The 26,498-nt window shown below is 40.4% G+C and overlaps 1 protein-coding gene across 14 annotated transcripts in view; it reads right to left on the bottom strand.

Moving 5' to 3' along the window:
- ANK2 (ankyrin 2) overlaps positions 1-26,498 on the bottom strand; it is a 696,877-nt gene that overhangs the window by 28,262 nt on the left and 642,117 nt on the right. For all 14 annotated transcript variants that reach the window (XM_088448313.1, XM_088448312.1, XM_088448319.1 and 11 more), the window contains 7 exons: positions 18,137-18,268; positions 13,272-13,418; positions 12,229-12,499; positions 9,472-9,769; positions 4,976-5,068; positions 4,445-4,528; positions 1,758-1,922 (listed from right to left, as the gene is read on the bottom strand). In XM_088448313.1, coding sequence (XP_088304439.1) covers positions 1,758-1,922; positions 4,445-4,528; positions 4,976-5,068; positions 9,472-9,769; positions 12,229-12,499; positions 13,272-13,418; positions 18,137-18,268 — 1,190 coding nt within the window. The remainder of the gene's footprint in view (positions 1-1,757; positions 1,923-4,444; positions 4,529-4,975; positions 5,069-9,471; positions 9,770-12,228; positions 12,500-13,271; positions 13,419-18,136; positions 18,269-26,498) is intronic.

The raw sequence follows: 26,498 nt of genomic DNA on the forward strand, positions 1-26,498 counted from the left end.
TTTTTTTACAAACTTGTTTCACAGAACTGCACTGTGTCAATTAGTGGTTCATACGCGGGGGTAGATCCAGTGATGTCACCTGCATTTGTTGCCATTAGGAAAATACGGGTGACGGTTCAGTTGTCTGCAATGGTCTGGGGAAGTGGTATTACCACAGTTGCAGTGGAATGTCAAGATAAAGCTGAACAATGTATTTACCTTCATGGTTCAGAGGTTTAGTAGTTCTTAAAACAATTTCCATGCAATATTTAAAGTTGAGATATATTTAGTATTAGCAACTGATCGTTACAATCTTTGGAAAAGAGAGGCATCACATGACCTGTTTTTCACTCAGCAGGAAAACAACCAGCAAAAACAAATCATCAATATATCAAAGCATTTTTTTTTTTTGTGGCAGGAAATACTTAAAAGAACTCAACATAAACCGCGATCAGTAGTTTATCACTTGTGTGATAGTGAAATAACATTAAACTTATAATAAACATTTGTTTAATTCATCCTTGACATGCATGATCGTCACACACAATTTCAGACCCTGGTAGATGTGTGCAATTGTGCGGGGTGTTGTGAGTACTGGGCACTGTCAGTAGATGCTGCTGCCGGGCGTGTTCAGGTACTTTGCACCAGCCACTCTTGTAAGAACCAATGCTGACATCTCTAAACTAGAGATGTGCGCTGATCCCCATGTTTTGGTTTTGGATCTAGGTTCATCTTTGTGTTTTGGTTTTGCAAAACCACCCTCATGTGCTTTGTCTTAGATTATTTTTTTTAATTATAAAAAGCTTTTAAAAACCGCTATAATCATGTAATTTTTTGCAATTCAAAACCCAAAATTCGAATTTAAACTTAGAACCGCGACTCGCACCTGTGCGGATTCACGAAATTTGGGTGGATTCGGATTTTGGAACAGAATTTGCAGCTGTTTCACAGCTGTCATAGCAATCTGTTTGTGTGACACCATCTAGGCCAATCTCATTCACTGCAGAAGGAAAACATCTTTTAAAATAAAAAAAAGCTAAAGAAACAGCAGAAAAACCTTTTGTGTGACCCTTAATCTTTATAACGTGACTTAAACTAAAACCCATAACTATCATTGGAATCATACCTACTTCCAAAATCACACTCAATCCCAGCTAGTTAAGACATACACTAAATGGATCTATTTTGTAAATTACAGAAACATCCAAAACCTTATATGCCTTAGCAGATTACTCGCCTTAAGCAATTGTAGTTAATTTAAGCAGCAGCAAATGTTAATTTTGTATGATATCACAATATACCGGTACTTCATTCTGTGACAATGTAATCATACTAATCAGCAACTGACTGTGGCATAATACCCAAAATAGATACTTACATGCCACCATAAGAAAAATAGATTAAAGCCTTTTCCTGGGCTTAATTGTCAGCAACTTCATAAATCATGTATTTCCTGTCATGTGAGCATATCCCACTGCATCATTTATTATTAGGGAATTATTAATAGTGTTTTTTTTAATTAACCATCCAAGGACTGAATATGATTTTAGCATGTTTAATATGCATCAATAATGTATTACGTCTAGTGGTTTATAGTCAGGGTATAATATGTATTTTTCCAGTGATTTGTGGGACAAGTTTATTTGCATATTTCCCATCCATTAATATGCATGTTTAATAATAAATGGGATTCACATGTAATCTGTGCTATAATTCATCAGTATGTATAATTGATTAGAGCTATTTCTGGTGAGCTGATGGTGTGTAGTCTAGCTCACCTCAGCCTGTTCACTGTCACTCTTCAGTACGGTGCGTTTGAGAACTTTAGACACAGAGTCGCCCTCTCCAACAGTCAATGGGTCATGAGCACCCCCGTGCGCCACCACTTCTTCTCTCTCTGTGCCATCAGGTAAAACAAATCTTCTAATAATTTTCCGAGTCACCTGTGTTAGGGATAAAAGTGAATGTGCCAATCATAATTCTAATAATGGAAATGTGATTTACCTACAGCAGCTTGATGCAAAACCTCATTCCATGTACTTTAACTTAGCATGAAAATGAGGGATGTGACTTCTTGTGCGCATGAAACTTGCTGAACACCCATGGAATTTACATTTAAAGAATAATGTCTAACAAGTCTAAGCCATTGCCATACCTCCAGCCTTAATTATAGCTTTTGGGTCTAGGCCTTTCTGAATCTATTGGTTAGAAGTCAAGAACGCACATGTCCCTCCAACTGGTTCCATGTCAAAATTTCCAGTGCTGGAGACTGTCTTTAAGAATGGTACACATGGGGCTCTATTCTGAGGGCTCTCTGGCTCCATTAGCTGAACAGTTACAGATCAAGTGAGTTCTCATTTTGTGGTGCACTAGGGATCAATAAATTAATTTTGTTATTTAAAACATAATCATTAATAAACAATACTTAAAAACAGAGCTATTGATATGTGGTGAAACCAGGAAACCATATAAATAGAGTACAGGTTGAGTCTCCCATATCCAAAATGCTTGGGACCAGGGGTATTTTGGATAACGGAATATTCCGTATTTTGGAATAATTGCATACCATAATGAAATATATTGGGAATAGGACCCAAATATACACACAGAATGCATGTATGTGTTATATATATCTTATACACACTGCAGGTAATTTTATACAATATTTTCAATAATTTTGTGGCTCAAACAAAGTTTGTGTACAGAAATGAAATTCATTTATGTTTCATATACACCTTATACACACAGCCTGAAGGTAATTTTATACAATATTTTTAATAATTTGTGCCTTAGACAAAGTTTGTGTACATTGAACCATCAAAAATCAAAGGTTTCATTATCTGAGTCATGCCAAAAAAATTCCGTATTTCGGAATATTCCGTAATTCGGAATATTTGGATATGGGAGACTCAACCTGTAATATGAATATAAAAAATTGATTGTAGAAGAATAAATTAAATTTTCACTAAGTATTTTTCTTGGGTTGGGTATGATATCCCAGCTGCCGGGATGCCGCTAATCAGAATACTGACAGCGGCATCCCGACAGCCAGAATCCCGACACCCATAGGACTGACTGGTGAGTAATTTTCTAACCCCTACCTTAACCCACCCTTCCCGATGCCTAACCCTAACCCTCCCCTCTAGTGCCTAAACCTAACCTCCCCCTCCCCACACCCTAAACCTAACACTCCCTCCCCAGTGCTTAACCTTAACTCTCCCCCTAGTGCCTAACCCCACTAGCTAACGCTACCCTCCCCCTGCACCCCGATACCTTCGGGATGCCTGGTCGGGATACTGGTGCCGGGATCCCGACCTGTTGGGATTTCGGCATCTGTATTAAGACCGTCAGCATCTCGCAAGCCAGGATGCCGACTACGTCCCTTTTTCTTGCACTTTCTAGAAGTATTTCAATTAAGTGAAATATATTTTACAAATGGTTTATTAAAGATTATGTTTTAAATAATACGCCAAAATTAATTAAAAATGAATTAAATAGTCCCTAGTGCGCCACAAATCAGGAACCTTGGTCTTATTTGTTGCACATAAGTTTATATTAATTCATTGGCAACTCCCATAAGACTAACTTTGGAATCATAAATAGAATCTATATTAGAATTACAAATTGTTACAAATTAAGAGTGGGACTTGAAGAAATAAGTAATATTAATATATATTAATGAATCTAGTGCAGGAATAATTTTTGTTCTTACAGAACACTGTAAGAAAACAAATGTAATTAGTTCCAGTAGGAAGATTTTTCACAACTAGGGATATGGTGCATAAAATGCTCAGTTGCTGGTCCTTAAATAAGTTACGTTTAAGGATGACCTGATGTGACTTTAGGAGACTAGGTACACTGGATTGTAGACAATTAATGCTACACTTAAACACAACAAAATGCACTTCAATATACAAGTTACACTTATTTATTCATTTATTCCAAAAGAAGCACAATTATTTATTTATTCCAAAATGGTTCACAGTTCATTTATTTAACACAAAGGGGCACATTTTATTCTTTATTTACGCAGTAAATGGGACACTACTATTTTATAGTTTATTAGCGGGCTAATAAACTTGTAGGGCACACTTATGGCACGGCAAATAACATTATGCACTGATGTCCAAGTGCATGCTGGAGTTATAAGTCTACATGTACCAGCATGCAAGAACAGTCATGGGTCGTCAGTGCATACTGCCACATGTTTGGCCACAACTGCTTGCTCAAGATTTGAACTTAGAACCAAGATGGGCCCAGTGCTAATCAGCATTGAGTTGGTCATATGTAGATAATAAATTCTGCCATTTGTCTGTGGAATCGGCATCCAATGTGTGGTGGCAGATTGCAAACCACACCTAAAAGCGCTGGTTAGTAAATCTCTCCCTGTGTCTGTGCCGCTTACCTCCTTTACAATAGAAGAGACTACATTCACCTAAGAGACATTATTTTGTACATACGGTACCTTTTTTACTACAGTATGGCCATGCTCATCTGTGTACTGCTCTTCAGTCACTGTCTCAGGGAGGATGTCAGGCATATTGTCTGCCTAAATAAATCAAATAAAAAAGAGGCTTGATTTACTATTCACACAGGTAACCGTATCTATTATTAACAGGTGAGTGATACCAAAATAAAATCTAAATATAACTAACAACAAAACTCCAAAATCAAGTCTGCAAAAGAATAAAGTGTTAGGTACATGCACAGAACCTTGGACAAAAGTGCAGTAGTGACTTTGCATTGCAGGAGGAGCTACTATCAGCGTTATGTTGGTCTTCTAGCTGGACTTTTGAAGGTGAGGTCATGAAGCTCACAATCTACTTTTTTTTGTATTGAAACTAGTGGATGGTGCAGAGAAGTAAAACAACTGGACATGCATTAGTAAGGGAAACATGCATACAGCCATGTTACTTGCCCCTCATGACCCCTGCAAATGTAGCCAGGACCTTGCAGCCACTGGCACAGGGACGTGCAGGAGGTAAACACTTTGTACCTGAATAATCACACGTCGACGAACGACCCTGGTAGTTACCATCTCGTCCTCATCTGAGTTGGCCTCTAGCTCACCTAGCTCCTCTGCTAGCTCCTGGTGGAGGCATGGAAGCAGTACTCTATTTACCATCCCATACATCTGGCTGCCTTATAAACTATGTCTGTCATTTAACTACCATTAGTTATTGCGTTATAGAAAATAAGCTTCCGTCAAACAGCAGCACAAACAAATTATTAGACTATTTGCTACGTTTTCCATCAGACTGACCATATTACCTATGTATTAATATGTAGGCTGGGCAGGGTGATCAGGATTAACTAGAATATGCAGGCGGTCCGTGAAGATATATATTCTGAGCCCATTCAATAGCAATAAATGTTTTCTTACATTGTCTGTATTCCTTAAGATCTCGTTCACTGCCACTAGATCATCAAATACATTGCCGGAAACTTGTTTTCTTAATTCAAATCATGATCTTAAACTTGGGGTTTAACGATTAATTAATAATAATAAATTGTAAAGTATTTATACGGTTCACTCTTTCCTTCAAGTTTCATATGGATAAATCTACATAATTTAGGAAAAAGAATTTGTGGCTGCATACTTGTCAGGTGTCAATCACAATGGTTAACATTTATTTCACAAGAAAAGTTTAGGCAAAGAGCACCAATCTCACATACAGTATATGCGGAAAATATGTTCCAATTCTTATAATCAGAGTAATCAAAATTAATAAATTAAAACTGAAGGTGAGGAAACCCTTGTCACCAAGTTGTAGATTATGGGCCTGATTCAGACCCACTCGCGAGCGGCTGTCCGCTCGCAAGTGGGTCGATGTTCTGGACTGAGCATGCGCACGACGGAGGGAGCTCCGTCGTGCGCATGCGCCAGACGCGACGAGCGAAGGAAAGTACTTCGCTCGTTGTGTCCGATCAAAGGGGGCGTGCTGTCAATGTTGATTGACAGCACGCCCCCTTTGGTAGGCGTGCCGGGGGCGTGCCTCCCTGACGGGGGCGTTCCCACGGGAACGCCTCCCGTCAGAAGCCGGCCCACTGACATCACTAGTGATGTCAGTGGGAGTGATTTTGGCTCTGATAGAGCTAAAATCACTCCGGAGCTTGCGGTTGAAAACCTCAACCGCAGGCTCCGGCTCGCAAATTCGATGGTCTCGACCATCGCGGCCATCAAACTGCACGCTCGTATAGCCTGTGGGTGGTGACCCACAGCTATACGAGCATCCAGAAGGACGCTCCATTTTCATGGAGGCCGGCCCTCATTCAGAGCGTGCGCTCTGCTCAGAGCGTACGGCTCTGAATGAGGGCCTATGTTCCGACAATTATAAAAATATAACTGTTTTGAATAATTAAAAAAAAAAAAAAAGGTCTGTCATTTCAAGAGAAGTTTACAGTCTACAGCCATTTGTAATAGGAAAAAGCTGGGTGCCTCTCTCCTCCCAAGCATAATAATTGTGCTTCTTTACAGTAACAGCCACCTAGTGATATGTACTGTACCTGCAGGATGGCTGGAAAATGATGCCTCAAACCACTGCCTAAAGAATGCAAGTGAGGGGAAAATAAGAGGACAACAGCTTGATGTGCTGCATAATGCAAGTAAGAGCAGATGGGAGTTGTCAGTTTGCAATGCTACAACTACTTCTAAATGGGACAGAAGTTGGACCACTTTCCATTTCCAACATAGCTGTAACTACTTGAATTGCACAGCAAAGTGCACTGGTTTCATTTCTATACATACAGTAGATGGACTAAAAAGAGTTTTTCAGTTAAAACATTTTATGGAATGTACAAATAATTTTACCTTTTTGTTCCCCATTTTAATGTTGAATTCATTATGTAACACTACTCAGTTATAGAGGTTTGGAGCTTTAAAACAGTGCATCCGGAAAGTATTCACAGCGCTTCACTTTTTCCACATTTTGTTATGTTACAGCCTTATTCCAAAATGGAATAAATTCATTTTTTACCTCAAAATTCTACACACAATACCCCATAATGACAACGTGTAAAAAGTTTTTTTGAGATTTTTGCAATTTTTATAAAAAAAACCAGAAACTAAAAATCACATGTACATAAGTATTCACAGCCTTTGCTCAATACTTTGTTGATGCACCTTTGGCAGCAATTACAGCCTCAAGTCTTTTTGAATATGATGCCACAAGCTCGGCCCACCTATCTTTGGGCAGTTTCGCCCATTCCTCTTTGCAGCACCTCTCAAGCTCCATCAGGTTGGATGGGAAGTGTCGGTGCACAGCCATTTTCAGATCTCTCCAGAGATGTTCAATCGGATTCAAGTCTGGGCTCTGGCTGGGCCACTCAAGGACATTCACAGAGTTGTCCTGAAGCCACTCCTTTGATATCTTGGCTGTGTGCTTAGGGTCGTTGTCCTGCTGAAAGATGAACCGCCGCCCCAGTTTGAGGTCAAAAGCGCTCTGGAGAAGGGTTTCATCCACGATGTCTCTGTTTTTTTTATAATTAAATTTGCAAAAATCTCAAATAAACTCTTTATACGTTGTCATTATGAGGTATTGTGTGTAAAATTTTGAGGACAAAAATGAAGTTATTCCATTTTGGAATAAGGCTGTAACATAACAAAATGTGGAAAAAGTTAAGCGTTGTGAATACTTTCCAGATGCACTGTATGTCAGACTAAAATAGGTGTCATCCTTCCCTGTGTAGTTTAGTGAATGTAACATTGCATCTGGTATCCTAGATGAAGAATATATATAAACCAGCTATTTCCCATGCATTGTGGGTATTGTGACATTGCTATTGGAATGTTTATGAGAGTAATAACTGAGCTAAGGCCCAAGGCTTGAATAAAATGAATCATGTAGCATAAATAAACCTTTCCTGAAGATACAATTCCACATTCTGCTAATACATCATGAGATATATATATATATCTTTCATCAAGGCCTTGCTGTTAACGCTGACTTTGTTGTCCTTTTTTTCTGTGGAGTGCTGCCTGTAAAAAACTGACTATATATATTTATATGTTATGAACAATACATTTATTTGAGTGTGATAGAATATTGTTTTCATTAGAATTGATATTGCTACTAAACTGCAGGGATTCAATTATAATGTACAGGTCATCTACACACAGAGGGGCTCATTTACACTTTGTTGTATGTCTGTTTTTATGTGTATAAAATGAGCATTTTCATACTGTACATGCACATAAGAAAATACTTATGCATATGTCCATGTGTACACTTTTGCATTGACTTATGTCTCTTTACACCTAGGGGTCTATTTACTAAAGGTCGATTTTAATCGATCTAAATTGATCAACATCAATATTGTGTTTCTGGGCTATATCACACATTTACTAACACTTAAAAAACCAAATCAAAACTTGTCTGTTAGTAAATGTGTGATTTAGCCCCAAGAAACACAGCATCAATATTGATCGATATAAATAGATTTGAATCAATTAAAATCAACCTTTAGTAAACATACCACCTAGAGAGAAGGATCACGGGGGGGAAAGGACAGGGAAGCGTGTTCACGTAAATGTGACACAATTAGATGTGGACACATGTGTGGGTATACCTATCTGGAGATGTATCTCTTACAGGCGCTAGAGCAACAATATGAGACCATGATAATGACTAACAGCAGCAATATCTAGCCACTTCTGAAAGGCTAATTACGTATTGACCCCCGCAGCTGATACTTAGTACTTCATTCATTAGCAAGGTAACTGTATTATATGAAGTCACAGATGTCTCTTTGCAATACCATTTGTCAATTCTGTTTGGTCTACTGAAGAAATGAAGATTGACATTGGATGTTTAAAGGTGAAAACAACTTCCGTTTGTATTCAATTTAACTATGTCATGTAACTATATTTAATTTAATTTGTATATGTGTCTGCAATTAGTTCCATTTTATATGGAAAATGTATTTCACATTTATAAATAACACTATTACAATATTTTGTGTATATGACCCAGTCTTGTTCCATTCCCAATTGTAAAGAGCAATGGAATATGCTAGCACTGTATAAGTAACTGATAATAAATAAATATGACACTTTATTATTTTTAATACTGTACAAATAGGGTAATGCGACTTCAGCATTTGCTATTAACACCGACCAGCTACATCTCTTCTTTATCTTTACACCATCCTAAATTGTACTGTATTTGAGCTGAACCCAGCTTGTGATGAACATGTGCATTTTTCCCTGTGTACATTTACAATACATATGCATCCAAAACTACATAAGCCCCAAAGGGAGCAGCCATTTTGTATGCTGAACCAGTGTTCTAATTAATGTAGCCTATGAACTCACTAGGAACAAGCCACATCCATAAGACTTTTTTAATTTGAGCTCACAAAATGCTGGCCTCCACTTTGTGCAGGCAGCAAGTATATTTTAAATATACACAAATATACTTTAAATATTCCCCGTTTGTTGTAAAACTGCCATTTGCAGTTTTACAACAACCCAAACTGTTAGTAATGCTTTACCTTTTCAAATGAATCCAATGACTTGTACTCAGAAACGCTTCCCAGTTTGTCTGCATGCTCGTCCGGTGATTCCTCTATGAAGAGGTCATTTTTGCTTGCACCACGGTCTTCCTGCTCTGATAAATCATCTGGTTCTTGCACAATGGGAGAATCACTATGCTGATCGGACACAGGAGTCTCCGTACAAGGCCTACCAAGCTCTTCATATGTCCCCTGAGGAGACTGAGGGATTTCTTTGCAGCACAGGGAGTTGTCCGTTGCCTCCGGCAATTTGTTTTCTAAATCAGGAGATGTAACGCTGCAAAGAGAGTATGTCAGCGTGTATTTATTGGCATATTTAGATTTCAAAATTCAAATAACTTCTAATATTTTACTTGTCGTAACCATAAGTAACACATCACACAACAAATATTCAGAGATGAAAAAATGGTGGTTTGGTCCTAATATTTTGACTATACAGTACCATTGGCTTCTTAGATATAATAAATATTTTTAGGCTTGTGTGTGTAATAAAACATATACTACAATGAAGTTATATTGTGATATAAATGCAAAAACATAAATGAAAGATAATAAAGTTATACATTTTAATACACACATACTTATCTAGCAATGCAATGTTAAAATTAAAATCAGTGGCAGTCTCGCCATACTTCAGTGCCAGTTGCTGCTGTAGGAAATAGCAGACAGTCTCCTCTCTTCTCCAAGGCTGCCTCTCTGCACAGGTACCACTGCTCTCTTTAGCAGGAGGCTGGTTCCTCAGCCCTTACACCATTGGCACTACATACTGTTTGTTACTACATACTGATAATTGTTTCTGCTGACCAGGTGTGCTGAATCAGCTTTCCTGTTAGTATGTCTTTGTTCTGAACCAGTTTATCTTTTGATTCTGCTTATGTCTCTTGTCCTAACTTCATTATTAAATGGATTCCATTCTTGTCCACTACCTGCCCTGGTCTTGGCTTATTAACTGGATACAGCTCTTGTCCTCTAACTTCCCTGGCTTGTTCATTGAACTTTGTGCTATATTAGTAGCTGTACCTAGACCACATGAATTACCACTGTATCTCATCCTCCTTTAATGGACCCTTCCTATAGTTTCTTCTGCAATACTCTGATATTGTAAGTCATTGCTGAGTGCACTGAGCTGTATAGGTCGGTGACGACGTCGAGAAGCGGGTTATGCCATAACAATAGCTTGATTCTGCCTGCAGTATTTTCATTTTATTGGGAACTGGACCTGGGATAGCGATAATTTATTAAATGAAATTTGTCAATGAATTTGAGGCTAGAAAGGGTAGCCATAGATGCATCTAGCTTGCCTGTTTTGTATATGTGTATCATATTTACATATACCAATATCTGTGTCGCATGCATGCTTTAACTTTTTTACTACTTAAGTCCCCATGATATCTACTGGTTGATTAATGTATGGACCTGTCAGCCATTATGTAAAGAAATTAGAATATATTAACTTTTTTGTCTATCACCCTGCAATTTTGCAATGTATCCCCTTGTATTAGAAAGCTTCTTTTTGAAAATACTGCCTTCCTATTAGTCTCTGATCTACTGTTTTGTGTCACTTTCTTTATTGTATATTACTTGGTCATATAGAGACTGTTTTGTTTCTATACCCCTTATGTACCCTTATGTATCTGGACTTCCTCTAACTTGTACATGTTACTCTTTTTCCTGATACAGAATAGTATGCCTCCCTTGCATTATTTTAGTATCCTATTACATTTTTATTTTATGTAGATAGGGCCTATATAACTGTACACAACAGTGAGGGAGTGATCTAACCAGTGACATATAAAACTGCAATATTACCTCCCTCTTCCCACTAGTAACATCTATTTCTATACAACTATGAATATATATTCCCATACAGCTATTAATATATCTTCCCACTTGCTTATCTTCACATAATCTTTCTAATTTTACATATTTAGTTAACTTTTTGTAAGAAGTTGCTACCAACCAACTGCATTTTGCTTATTATTATCTATATAATAAACTGTTGAAGTCTGTCCTGTTTCCTATATGCATACTCAGTGTAAGTCGGGGCACGCACAGCCCCTCCAATGGCTGCCCTCCACTGTGTCAGAATAGGACTGACCTTAGCCGCAGGGAAAGTATATAGTGTAGGGAGGGGGAGGCAGAGCAGAGGGCAGGGAGGTGGCAGCAGCAGAGCAGTGGACAGACTGAGTTGACCCGGCATATGCCAATTCCCTTTACTGGTATATAATAATGTTAATTGGTCCATTCATTTCTATGAAGTACATGCTATTAGGGGTTGGGTACGGCATGCTGGTGCTCGGGATCCTGGCAGTCAGAATGCCAATGCCGGCATCCAGACAGGCTTAGGATACGGACACTTGTCAGTCAGTATCCTAAACCTCTCCCTAACTCTACCCCTAACCCTCCCTCTCTGGTGCCTAAAGCTAACCTCCCCCTTCCCACACCCTAAACCTAACCCTCTCCCCTTAGTGCCTAACACTAACCATTCCCCTAGTGGCTAACCCTAATCCCTAACCCTAGAATTTACTGGTGGGATGCCGGCGGTCGGGATTCCGCCGCCGGCATTCTAAGTGCCGTCATCCCAACTATTGATATTGACTGCATCCTGTTATTGTAATAGGATAGAAGATGGGGAATTTAAGTACATAGAAAAACTATAGCAGTCTGTGGTAAGTGCAATGCATTCTATGACACATCCGAAAATAACTTGGTCTATTTCCAACAGATGAATCTTACAGATATTCTTCCTCAGAAGATAAGGCCCTTGATAATCCGTGTGACTCTCCTGAGAACTCTGCTTCCACTTTTTCTTTCTGCAGTTGTCGGATCATTTCCGCTACAGACTTGTCATCTTTGGAGCTTTCATGGAAGGATGAGTAGCTGATTGAAACGTCCTCCTCAGACACTAGAGGAGGGTGTTCCCCTCTCTCGCTACCTCGAGAATCTGAATGAACAACAATAGTCTTCTTCTGTGGGCTACAGAATTCATCCTGAAGAGCAGAAAAACCTGAGAACATAAATTCAAAAGTTTTATTCGTTACAAAATAGTCACTAATCCTGGAAGTAAACATCTTAGAACAGAATGATAAGCTTTTCCGCAGCAGCAAATTCCCAGAGCACACACCTTTTTTTCTGCATTATTATCCTACTAAATAAGAGACACCATGTGGGGCTGATCCCCTCTTAAACTAGGACTATTCAGTCTCAACTATTGTGCAGCAACTGGGGTGCAATACATAAATCTAATTAAACGTTTAATCTCCCATCAACTTTTTCAAAATAAGCAAATGTTTGTTCATAAAGAGTGCTTAGTAACAAGCCTGATTCAGACATTACAAATTAAGGCAAAGAAAAAATCAGCATAACCACAGAGGTTATTGTAACACAAACTCCTGTAAGCATTGATGCTAAGTCAGAATTGGTTAAAGAGTTCACTGGATTCTGAAAGTAACAGCGGCCATGGATTACTGTTATACAACTACTGTGGTGAATAGGAAATGTAGGTACGTGGCTCCTATATTTTCACACTGAGCTGAAAACCTCAGCTCACAAGAAAATACAAATTATACATTTTTTTTTAATTACATTTTTTTTTAACTGCCTAGCTTGAAAATCATACAATTGCCACTGACAACGCCAGTTCCATTTTGCTCATCTCACCCTACCTTTCTTTGCAGAACAAACTCATATTGCTTGTAGACACACATGTAATTGAGAATACAATCAACAAGGATACATTTATGTTTATCTGCGACTTATCAGCTATTGCAGCTGGTTACCTTCACTGTGGTCCAGTGTAATTGTTTGCTCTATATCAGCATATGTGCGGTTGGCATGATGTAGCATAGGCTCTTTGATACAGGTTTCCATAAGATGAACAATATCCATTCGGTTAATCTTGGTGAGGCACTGGTTTAGGCTGGTATCTGTGATTAAATAAACCAAACAAAACTGATCAAACGGAACAGAGATTGAGATCATTTGAGAACATTTTCGCCGTCTCTCCAGGGTCAGACACATGTTAGTTTCCTGTGTTATTTTGTGACTCAGTTTCAATCTAGAGAGATTAAAGGCGAGGGGCCATGAAGGTCATCTGGCTAGATGCTAGATATAGTACTCTAATCATTAAGGACAAAAAAAACAACAACCTTATCTCTGACAAAAATAGGTATTTTCGCTGAAGATAGAGCTTTTCCCAAAAATAGATTTGCAATTTCTCATTGATGAAAGTTTTCCCATGCAAAGGATAAGGAAGCATATTTAAGCATGGGGCTAGTCTATTCACATATATGCTGATCCCTGGAAACAGGCAAGCAAATTGGGCAGTCAACTATTAACACTCCAGGTCCGTATCGTTGAGTTTGCTTAGCTGCTTCCATGAGCTTATTATGGTAAATCATGGTAATCAGTAGTTTACTAAAACAGACCAGCCCTATAGCCATATATTAGTAAACAGATCCTGTAGTCACTAAACCCATAATATACATTGATTTAACATTTAAAGGCATCTTGGAACACTCAAAAATGTGTATGACAAAATTGTAAACTAAGAACAAATGTGCACTAAGATAACCACCATGCTCCCTTTTACAGCAATGTTACTAACCCCGCTTTACTGAGCTGTGGAGCCCAGCGATGATGTATATCACTGGGGCATTGCAGTCCAAGTTTACAGAATTAAATGTGCCCTCTCCAGTTCTTTATCAATAGTTATCCAACTATTTTAGTGTCATATTTGTGTCTTGAAAATACCGTACTGCAACTTCTTCTACTGTTTTAAATGTAAAACCATTAAATTCCATTCACCTACATTTTCCATACTATCACTGCTACTGTAAGTGTACATTTCATGCACGAAGAGCCTTGTTTTTTTTAACTAAAATGTGTATTCAAATTTTGCATAAGAACAGTCCAGGCATTGTATAGAAAGCACAAACTTTACACTTTGCCTGTAATATGATGGGAAAAATGAAAAGCCACCAGTTTCCTGTGGAAATCTCCAAGTTACTGGTCCACTGTAGATCAAGACTTGAGGAACAATCTCAATCAAACATGAGGATCAATGACTACAAGAACCAGTCGTTTAAATTAAGATTAAATTATTAATCATGAAGACATTTCAAACTAGAATTTCCACTGGAATAAAGTGAGGAGTTCTTATTAGATTAAGCATTGAATGCTTGAAAGCTCAGTTCAGAGGGAAGATTGGTCAGCACTATCCTGGAAACTATTGAAATTTCCTGCCCTCATTGCATCTAAGGCTGGGTACACAACTGGCCCCTGGGCGATCCACAGACCAAGGCTCTGCACCTGGGTGATCCACAGACCAAGCGGTTCATTGGTAGGCCAATACACACTTACCAATCTGCTGCTCGATGTGTCTGTGCTGACATCACAACTAGGAAGGCATTTAAAGTTGCCCGCCAGTTGAGATGTCAGTCACTGGCGGTCCCTGAAGCAAGTGTACGGGTGGTCGGCGTGTCATTCGTACACACAGTCAGATGTACTACTATATCAGCAAGCAGGCCCCATCCTGGGTCCCAAGGCTCAGAGGGGTCCCGAGGTTCGGAGGGGTCGTGGCACATAATTGGGACTACCTCAATTGATTAATTAAATGAATTAAAGGCTGGCCATCATGAGCACCGCAAATGGAACAAAAAATAAAAAATCAAGTGCCTCCTGCAGTTACCCCCCCCCAGCCCTATAATCTGGTGTGGCTCGGCTCTGATGACGGCGCAACGTCATCACACGTGACGCTGCGCCAGCCCTTCCCTGGTCTGTCCCTGCCGCCGCGGACACCGCTAAAGAGAGCAGCAGGGACTGGGAGGAACACGGGCAGCGGCAGCCTAGCAAGAGGGCAGAATGGAACCGCTGCCTATCACCTGCCGCTGGGCACAATTTCAAGCAATTTCAGCAGACACCCTCCCTAGTCCAACTTTATGAGGCAGAGTAACACTGACTGTCAGCAACCTCATCCTGCATAGAATGGTAAGTTACAAAGCATTTGTATATTATTCCAAATAAATATGCTGTGTTGCTACATATATAGCACATACACAAATATATATATATATATATATATATATATATATATAGCACATACACATATATATATATACAGGTTGAGTCTCCCATATCCAAGTATTCCGAAATACGGAATATTCCGAATTACGGAATAATTTTGGCATGACTGAGATAATAAAACCTTTGATTTTTGATGGTTCAATGTACACAAACTTTGTCTAAGGCACAAATTATTAAAAATATGGTATAAAATGACCTTCAGGCTGTGTGCATAGGGTGTAAATGAAACATAAAATAATTTCATGTATGTACACAAACTTTGCTTGAGCCACAAAATTATTTAAAATATTGTATAAAATGAGCTGCAGGCTATGTGTATAAGGTGCATATAACACATATATGCATTCTGTGTGTATATTGGGGTCCCATTCCCAAGATATTTCATTATGATATGCAATTATTCCAAAATACGTAATATTCCGTTATCCAAAATACCCCTGGTCCCAAGCATTTTGGATATGGGAGACTCAACCTGTATATTATATATATATATATATGTATATATATATATATATATATATATATATATATATATATAAAAAATATGGGAGAGAGGAAAAAGGCGCCTGATAGTGTGATATATTTAGTAGAAAATACTGGACATGTAACAAAATGAATCTTATATGCGTACCAGATTTTTTTAAGATGAACTGGTAGATCGATTCCAATTATGAGTATTCCAATAAATCCAAGAAAGTGACCCGTGCAATAAATATTAATAAAAAATGTGGATATAGATGATGTATTAAAAAATATATATAGAATTAATAAATAATAAATATGAAGTGTGTATATAAAAAATGTTTAATAGAATATAGGGGACAAAAGGGATCTATAAAAAAGGGGGGGTTTACAAAAGATACAGTACCATATACAGGGAGGTAATACTTAAAAAAAATCCATAAAACTTAGCTGAAAAATAAAGAGTCCAGTATAGTGCTCATGCAGAAGCTCCAATGGCTGTCTGTTGCTTAGTCCATATACTGGTGGGTGGAGGAGGTCCCAATGACTAATAACATTTCCGGGAGTGCGTTCCATGTGCGTGTCACAGTGGAACCTCCATTCGGATTACTAATAACAAATGCCAGGATGATTAGAAAGACGTCTGTATGTTAAGCATTCGGCCATGTTTGCTGAGACTCCATTGAATCTTACACAAACGGAACTTCCGGATAACTAACTTCCGGTTACGATCCGAATGACAATTGAATTATTTAATTAATTAAACATAGTGTATACTACTATATAAACGGACCATGATGTGCTATGTCTCACAACTCCTGCTCCCCTTGAAGAAGTCTGAAAGAGACGAAACGCGTTGGGACCTCCTCCACCCACCAGTATATGGACTAAGCAACAGACAGCCATTGGAGCTTCTGCATGAGCACTTTACTGGACTCTTTATTTTTCAGCTAAGTTTTATGGATTTTTTTAAGTATTACCTCCCTGTATATGGTACTGTATCTTTTGTAAACCCCCCCTTTTTTATAGATCCCTTTTGTCCCCTATATTCTATTAAACATTTTTTATATACACACTTCATATTTATTATTTATTAATTCTATATATATTTTTTAATACATCATCTATATCCACATTTTTACAAATATTTATTGCACGGGTCACTTTTTTGGATTTATTGGAATACTCATAATTGGAATCGATCTACCAGTTCATCTTAAAAAAATCTGGTACGCATATAAGATTCATTTTGTTACATGTCCAGTATTTTCTACTAAATATATTACACTATCAGGCGCCTTTTTCCTCTCTCCCATTTTTTAGATTCACCTAGCTGTTGGCCTAAATCAGCACCTTGGGAAAAAAGCAGCCATCCCTTATCTGTTGGAGAAGTGTATTGCTATTTTTGAACTATAAAAAAGGACACTTTCTTTTTGAACACCAATTGACTATTCAAAGTAATATCAGGAAGCGCCAGTTCCTAGACTACCGTTTCTGATATATATATATATGAAATAAACTCAGTCAAGCGTGTAAAGCACTTGCGCCGCATGTTTTCCTCATGGAAGATTTGTTTTTATCTCTGCATGGCCTCAGATAGTAAGAGCTTTGTGGAAGGTTTAAAGGACCGTTGTCACATGCAACGGAGGGATGTGTGGGTGCGAGAGTCGAGGGTGGGTGGGGGGATCTGTTGAGGGGGGGCCCAGTGCTTTCAGTGTACCGGGCCCCAAGATTTATGTTGCCGGCCCTGTCTGCAAGATATATCAACATTGGCTGTGCTGCAGGGCCAATGCAATATTACTGTGAACGACTTCTTTCACAGACATATTGTCTGTACACAGTAGCCAATGCACTAAACGATTTGTTGTTCATCGGCTGATTGAACGACATATTGCATAGTATGTACCCAGTATAAGAGATTAGATAGGGCTGGTCATCCTGACCTTTGCTATGGATAAAATCCTGCTCCTCTTGTGCCAATGACACTAATAACATTAGACCACAGGTTTAATCTTAAAATAGAAAATATGAAGAATTTGTATCTTGATTATTGCTCTTCGTGCGATCAACAATAATTTATTTGTGTTTCATGAATTACCTGTTGCTTGTTTTGCATCTCTATCAAGCCAATATTTTAGCAATGCATGGCTCTGATCCTGTAGGGAATTTGGATTTTCAATTCGTATTTGGTGAATTTGCTCTTCCGTGAAATCCAGCTCTCTGGCTAGTTCTGTAATAGATCATTAAAAACAATACGTATTCTAAGAGGATCTAGTTACAAAATACATACTGGGCAACATATATAAGACCAGCAAGAACAATGAAATTGTGTATGTTTAGCAAATGATTATAACATGTGCTCTGCTTCTATACTACCTGGATAGCAGACAGTAATACTGCCCGAGTTTTCTGCTGAAACATACCATCTGACCCTTGTGCAATGTGCGCTCGCACACATTATGGTTGCTTACAGGAGGAAGAACCTTGCTCGTTGTTGCTCGCACCTCTATGGGGTACAAGTAAAAATGAGAAAAATGATCCCGCTTGGATAGCTCAACTTATAGTAGTGTGCAAGGTTCTGTCTGAATCTTATAAATTACATTAACCACCCACACAGTAGTTCTATAAAAAGCAGTTGAGTGCTGTTACAATAACCACGCAAACGTTCATGTTACTTCAAAAAAAAAATTCTGTATGATTTTGCAATGTTTTCTCTGCGCTGCCTTAGGAATTTTATTAATTTCAATTTATTAGTGAGTTGTTAATATAAATAATAAAAGTAAATCATTTTTAAAAGCTTGGGGGTATATTTACTAAAGTGTAGGGCTTTAGAAGTGGAGATGTTGCCCATAGCAACCAATCAGACTCTACTTAACATTTATCTAGCACCTTCTAGAAGATAAAAGCTAGAATGTGATTGGTTGCTATGGGCACCATCTCCACTTCTAAAAACCTGCACTTTAGTAAATCTACTCCCAAGTGTTTTTGGTTACTCAATAAATGAAGCTTTTACTATACATTAAGCACATACTATATTTTAATAATATACTACTGTTTAGTATGATTTAACCTCTGCAAAGTGTAATATAAAATTAAGCAGACAATCATTTAAACAGTTGAATTAGATGCCAAGAACTAAAAAAAAAAAAGGAACATTGACGTACTTCTTCTGAGTCGTATGGATCTCTGTGCAAGGAAGCAAATAGCAAATTTTGGCATACAGCTGTGAATTTACGCATGTTTGCATATCTATATCCTATTCTGAGTCGGACAAATCTTTGACGGATCTGTCTTTCTGTGAAATGGGCCTTTCAGGGTGGGTACTGGGCACTGCATAACAAGCATAGGATTAGCTGCACAGCCACCAGGAAAGAGTCTGGCAGCTTAAAATGTGGACACAGGGCGCTGGTTCTCCGTGTAGCGCTACAAGTGACTGTGCGTCTAATCCAGTGCCTGTGCCTGAGCAGTGATATACTGACTACTCTTTATTTAGATGTACATGATTTTTATTAAGTAAAATTATTGCTTTTATACTACTCACTAGGGTCCGATTAAGGGAGGGGTGACAGGGGTGGCGGCAGCCCAGGTGTTGGTGTGACCCTACCGAGAACAGGTGCCCGGCACCTGTTCCCGGATGGGGGTTCAGCTGCCGCAGCTGTATTCTGCAGTCGTGCTGCGCTGTATGCAGCACTGACTGTGCTGACGCATACAGCGCAGGGCTGTAGAGCGCAGGGCAGATACTGAGTCCCCTCATCTGCGTCGGGTGACATGTCAGCGACGCTGATGAGGTGGCTACACTGGGCAGCAGCCCTGAGCACTGTGAGCATCATCATCACACTGCTCCCTCCCAGTGAATCGGCGGCCGTGGCATGGGCAATTGAGTTTTGGGCAGACTAACGTGCACTGACTCTCCCGAGTCAATGGACACACCCCAGGTGGTCGGTGGTTACGGTGTAAAGGCGGCTGCAGCAGGGCATGGGCTGCATGATCACATGATGACGTCCGTGCACACACGCCCCTTGCCCCGGCGGTAGCAGCATGAAGGCGGCCACGGCATTGGGGCACACTGGCAGGGTCGCATACACAGGGTCACAACTAGGGGGGGGGGGCTGGAGGTGCACATGCACGGGGGTGCCACTGCACCTGCCTTCAGTGTCCTCCAGCCCGGTGCCGCAGGGGGGCTCCAAGCCGGACGTCCGCTGACATTTTATTACCAGCAGGCATCTCATTCCTTCCCTGCAGCACCTCCTGAACTCCAGCTTCTGGTTCTCCCCACAGGCACTATGGGAGAAACGTCATGACGTCTCGATCCCATAGTTCCAAGGAGCAGCTGGGTGGACCGGACGGCGGCGGACCTAGGAGCGGTGTTTAAGGTTAAGCTTCTTTTTTTTTTGTGTAAGCGGCACTACAGGGGCATTACGATGGGGGTATTACCATATGGGCACTAATACAGGGGCATTACAATATGGCCACTAGTACCAGGGGCATTACCATATGGGCACTACTACAGGGGCATTACTATACGGGTACTGCTACAGGGGCATTACTATATGGGCACTACTACAGGGGCATTACTATATGGTCAGAACTACAGGGGCATTACTATGGGGGAGCTACTACAGAGGCATTACCTCAGGGTGTATTACTATAGGTGCACTGCAGCAGGGGGCATTACCAGGGGTGATGCCAAATTACTGTCTTGCCCCGAGTGACAAAAATCCTAGTTTCGGCCCTGACATACATGATGACTCTCCAGAGTCCTGAATCCCGGAGCTGCCGTAGCGCAGACTACATGTAAAGTGTGGCTGTGGGGAGCACAATTTAGTTGCCCTGGGGTCCCCACAAGCTTTAATCCGGCCCTGCTACTCACGAGTGTGCGCCCTATGTCTTCTAATTTATATATACGTTGGATGTTTGACTGGAAACTTGTGGAGGACTTTGCACCCAACCGGGGTTCGCATCCTGGGTAGTGTGAGGTACCATTCAATCTCAATAAGAGGTCTTGTTAGATGTGAATGTTCACTGTTTTTAAGTAAGGTTTTTAAATCCTATGTTTTACAATAAGTTGTACAAACGTACAACCCTGATTGGCTTTGGGCCTTTTTTGGTCCTTTTTGGTGAAAGGGTGTTGTTTCAGGCCCACAAAAATTGCCGTTGTACTTCGAGGTCGATTAGGGTAAAGGAATATAAAGAAATCTCAGATAAGCAATTTTTCAAGCATTATCTATAGTATGCATATATATTTTAAAGACGTTTATTGCAACTGGTATTTAATATACTACAAGCAGGGCAGGATTAAGGGGAGGGTGAAAGGGGCGGTCATCCTGGGGCCCCCATGCACAGAGGGGCCCCCACAACTAGAGCACGCAGGGGGGGTTTCTGAGTACCTAGAAACCTCCCCTGACGGACCAATTCCCCCTTCTACAGGTGCCAAAATGGGGGCGGGGCCTAATGAAGTGATGTATGTGTACTGTTTTATTATTTATATATGTGTATGTATGTGTATATATGTGTATGTGTTATTGTATATGCAGTATGCATTAGTGTGTGTATACTGTGTATGTATGTGTTTGTGTATATATGGGTTATTGTATATACAGTATGTGTTAGTGTGTGTATACTGTGTATGTGTGTGTATATATCTGTATGTATGTGATTATGTATATATATGTGTGTGTGTTATTGTATATACAGTATGTGTTAGTGTGTGTATACTGTGTATGTGTTAGTGTGTATGTATGTGTTAATGTGTATATATGTGCTAGTGTGTGTATACTGTGTATGTAAATGTGTTAGTATACTGTATATGTGTGTTGTAGTGTGTATGTTATATAAAATATATATGTTTGCTACATATATATTATACTGTATGTGTGTGCTTGTTCAACGTGTGGCGGGGAGGGGGGTAGGCTTTATGTGGCTTGGTGGGGGCCCCCACAACTCAGTTGCCCCAGGGCCCCCGCATGCCTTAATTCGGCCCTGACTACAACAGAGGTTCCCAAACTCTGCCATTACAGTCCAGGTTTTATGGATATCCATGCTTGAGTCCACATGATTAAATGCTATTTACTGAAGTACTAATTAAGTTACCCATGCTTAAGCATGGATATCCTTAAACCGTGGACTGTAATGGAGGAGTTTGGGAACCTCTGTTCTATGCTATTAGCACCCTCTCAATGTCTGTTTGTTGTTTTTTGTAGGTTCATCTGGCAAGGGTCATATTGTGTATAATAGTTTCGGAATATGTCTCCCGCCCCACTTGGCCCCAATCTCCTGCTGTTCCCCGTCCCCCCTACTGTACAGGCACCATACCACCTTAATCCCTGTTCCATCACAATCCTGCCACTTTCCCCTGCCCCCGATCCCACACTTAACTGAGCGCCCGGTCCTCTCCTAAGGCTTTCCAGTTTTTCTCACAGTGGGAGCTGTTAGGGTGCACCCAGGCTTCCTCTGTGCTGCGTGCATTGAGGAGTAGGGACAGCCCTACACATAATTTAAGCATTAATCCTCCTTGTTCAATATTTTTTAAACCACCTCTGGAACCGGTTACAGTTATACAGTAGTCTTTTTGCATAACTTTTAAAATGGTGATTGCTCAATATTTGCCCATTCCTCAATGCAAAATTGCTTAAAATGGGGGGTATGTTAGTTGGGGATTAGTAACAGGTAGCACATTTGGGATTACAGTCAGGGACATCTATGTTTTGCATTTTAAGACACTCCAGTTCTGCTGTTCAGTCGGCTCTAGAACATTATCCTGTTGGAAGACACACTTCCATCCTGAGCTTACTGACAGATGGTAATATGCTTATGTCCAGTATTTGTTTTTACTGTGCCCCATGCCCATCATTTTGATAGCACTGCCAGTCTGTGCCACCAAAAACATAATATTACTACCACTATATTACCACGTAGGCATGGTGTGGCCTAATAGGTGTGCAGTGTATGGTTGTGTTACTCATGCCTCTTAGCATACAGTTTCCCTTCAGCCTCATCAAACCACAAGATATTCTGGCACATTTCTGAACCATTTTATATATGGCGTTTAGAAAACTGCAGACAATGGTGTTCCTTCTTTTAGCCAGGCGTTTTTCCCTTTGTTATGCTCCTATAAACAGTTTGTGCAATGCTTTAAAAATTGTTGACCCGTGTACATTATCATCCATTGCACAGACTCACTTCTGTAGCTCATTCAGTATCATAGTTGGCCTTGCAGTAGCTTCTCTGATACATATCTATAATGTCAAGCAAACAGGTTTTAGGGGGCAGCTTGAACCATTTTTGAGCAATGGACTGTACTGAATTCCAGGATATGTTTATTCTATTTCAATGGTCCTGTACCGTTCCCTAGATTGTGCTGTATATCATATCTCTGACAATAATTTTCCATCTTTATTTTATTTTATCAGAAAGTCTATAATGATATTCAGAAAACTAGGACCACTAATGTATTACACAGGTAGAGTCAATTAATTACTTTTTAGTTAATATACAGTATTCCACCTGTGCAGTATTGAGCTTATGTGTAGATGGGTATGAATTAGGGGTAAGCGGGTTCGGATTTCTGAAATCCGAACCCCCCCGAGCCCCCCCGATCCGAGTCAGGCTCGACTTTTCCCGCCTGACTCGGATCTGAAATCGAGGCAAAACGTCATCATCCCGCCTTCCGGATCTCGCGGGTTTTGGATCCTATATAAGGTACCCGCGTCGGCGCCATTTTCTCACTCGGCTGTGGACAGTGAAGAGGGAGGGTGGGAGTTAGGGCTGGCTGGGCTGTGTAGTGTAGTGTAGTGCAAAGTAGTGTTGTGCTGCGCTGTGCTGCTGTTGTCCATAGGGGCTGTGTCCACTATTTCAAGGTCCATAGGGGCTGGCTGTGTTGTGCTGTGCTGCTGTTGTCCATAGGGGCTGTGTCCACTACTTTAAAGTCCATAGGGGCTGACTGGACTGTGTTGTGCAGTCAGTTGTCCATAGGGGCTGTGTCCACTTCAAAGTCCTGTGCAGTCCTAAAGGGGTGCTGTAGTGTTGTCCAGGGGGTGCTCTGTCCGTCAGGGGTGCTCCCCCCAAGTGCTAAAATTTTTTTTTTTTTTCTGTGTTTGTGAATTGTGTGCGCAGTAGCCGCACGTGCATCAACAAAGTAGTGCCAAGCGTGCGCCTGTGTCATAAGTAAAGGGCCGGCTGGCTTGACCGTTAAAGGGTGCTGTAACCCCAAAGTACACTCCAAACCAAATAAAAAAATATTTTCTGTGTTTGTGAATTGTGTGCGCAGTAGCCGCACGTGCATCAACAAAGTAGTGCCAAGCGTGCGCCTGTGTCATAAGTAAAGGGCCGGCTGGCTTGACCAAACTTGGAGGACCAAACTTTCTCCGATAAAAATAAAATAGGGAAAGATCAAGAACCACTTCCTCCTAGTACTGTTGCTGCTGCTGGGAGTTGTTCATCATCCCAGAGAGGAAGTAGGAACACCACTACTTTTACTAAACAATTAACCCTCCAACAGTCCCTAGCGATGAGGATGAAGTACGACAGCAGTCATCCTGAAGCAAAACATATAACTGAGGCCTTGACTGCTATGTTGGTGTTAGACGTGCGTCCGGTATCCGCCATTAGTGCAGTGGGATTTAGACAATTGATGGAGGTAGTGTGTCCCCGGTTCCAAATCCCGTCTAGATCCACCTGCATCCTCAAAGCAGCAGCGACAAGCGTGCGTCTGTCTGTTAAAGGGTGGTGTAACCCTCAAAGTGCGCTCCACAAACAATAAAAATATTCTTCTTTTTTTTTCTGTCTTTGTGAATTGTGTGGGCTGTAGCCGCACCTGCATCCTTAAAGCAGCAGCGACAAGCGTGCGTCTGTCTGTTAAAGGGTGGTGTAACCCTCAAAGTGCACCCCACAAACAATAAAAAAAATATATATTTTTTTTCTGTCTTTGTGAAATGTGTGGGCTGTAGCCGCACCTGCATCCTTAAAGCAGCAGCGACAAGCGTGCGTCTGTCTGTTAAAGGATTACATCGGTGACAACATCCAAGTAGGCATGTCAGACAGTCCGTACCTGTACTGGCAGGAAAAAGAAGCAATTTGGAGGTCCCTGTACAAACTGGCTCTATTTTACCTGAGTTGCCCCCCCCTCCAGTGTGTACTCCGAAAGAGTGTTTAGTGCAGCCGGGAACCTTGTCAGCGAAAGGCGTAGGAGGTTGCTTCCACAAAATGTGGAGAAGATGATGTTCATAAAATGAATTATCAACTCTTCCAGGGAGACCAGCCTCCTGAACGTACAGAGGGACCTGTGGTTGTGGATTCCAGCGGGGACGAATTAATACTCTGTGAGGATGAGGATGTACACAACACTGAAGAGGGTGAGGAATCGGTGGATGAGGATGATGAGGACGACATCTTGCCTCCGTAGAGCCAGTTTGTGCAGGGACAGATTAATTGCCAGCTTGTTTTGTGGGGGCCCAAACGAACCAATCATTTCAGCCACAGTCGTGTGGCAGACCCTGGCGCTGAAATGTTTGGTTTGTTAAAGTGTGCATGTCCTGTTTATACAACATAAGGGTGGGTGGGAGGGCCCAAGGACAATTCCATCTTGCACCTCTTTTTTTTCTTTGAATTATGTACTGTTTGGGGCCTAGTTTTTCAAACTGCCATCCTGTCTGCCACTGCAGTGTCACTCCTAGATGGACCACGTGTTTGTGCCGCCCACTCGTATCTCTTAGCATAGTCATCCAGCTACCTCGGTGCAACCTTTTGGATATAAAAACACTATTGTGAGGTGTTCAGAATAGACTGGACATGAGTGGAAATTAAGGTTATTGAGGTTAATGATAGCATAGAAGCAGAAAAACACACAAATTCTGTGATTTTAGCTGTTTTATGCTTTTTTTAAAAAAAAAATACAGATCCAAAACACAAAACCCAGAACCCAAAACACGGAAGGGTGGTTTTGGCAAAACCAATCCAGATCCAAAACACGAAGAAAGATCCAGATCCAAAACCAAAACACAAAACACGAAAAGTGGCCGGTGCACACCCCTAGTATGAATACTTTTTAAATTTACCCATTTCAGTTTATCAAGTATTAGTAAGTTGAGGAAATATTTTGGAATATTTATTGTGGCTCGATACTTTGTGGGTCAGAGCCAAAAAGCAATCTCTTTTGATCTAATTCACATTCAGAACCTGTGACAACAAAGTCTGAAGAATGAGTTAGTTGCTGAAGGTATGGCATATCACACTTGGGCAGAAAGACATACTTTCTTAGGTAATTACAAATGGCGCTGGTAAATACAAATAACTGAGGAGGAGGCACATTAAACAGGCATGCTTATTAAGTTCGAATGTATAATGGCTCCTGCAACTTTTAAGTGAGGAATAAATTAAAACAGTAAATTTCTGTTTTTAATACATAATCAAAAAGCACATTGTTGCCAACTCCCCCAGAATACCCAGGAGCATCCAAGATCTTA

The sequence above is a fragment of the Taudactylus pleione genome, unplaced genomic scaffold, assembly GCF_031769625.1.
Source record: "Taudactylus pleione unplaced genomic scaffold, aTauple2 ptg000454l, whole genome shotgun sequence".
NCBI lineage: Eukaryota > Metazoa > Chordata > Amphibia > Anura > Myobatrachidae > Taudactylus > Taudactylus pleione.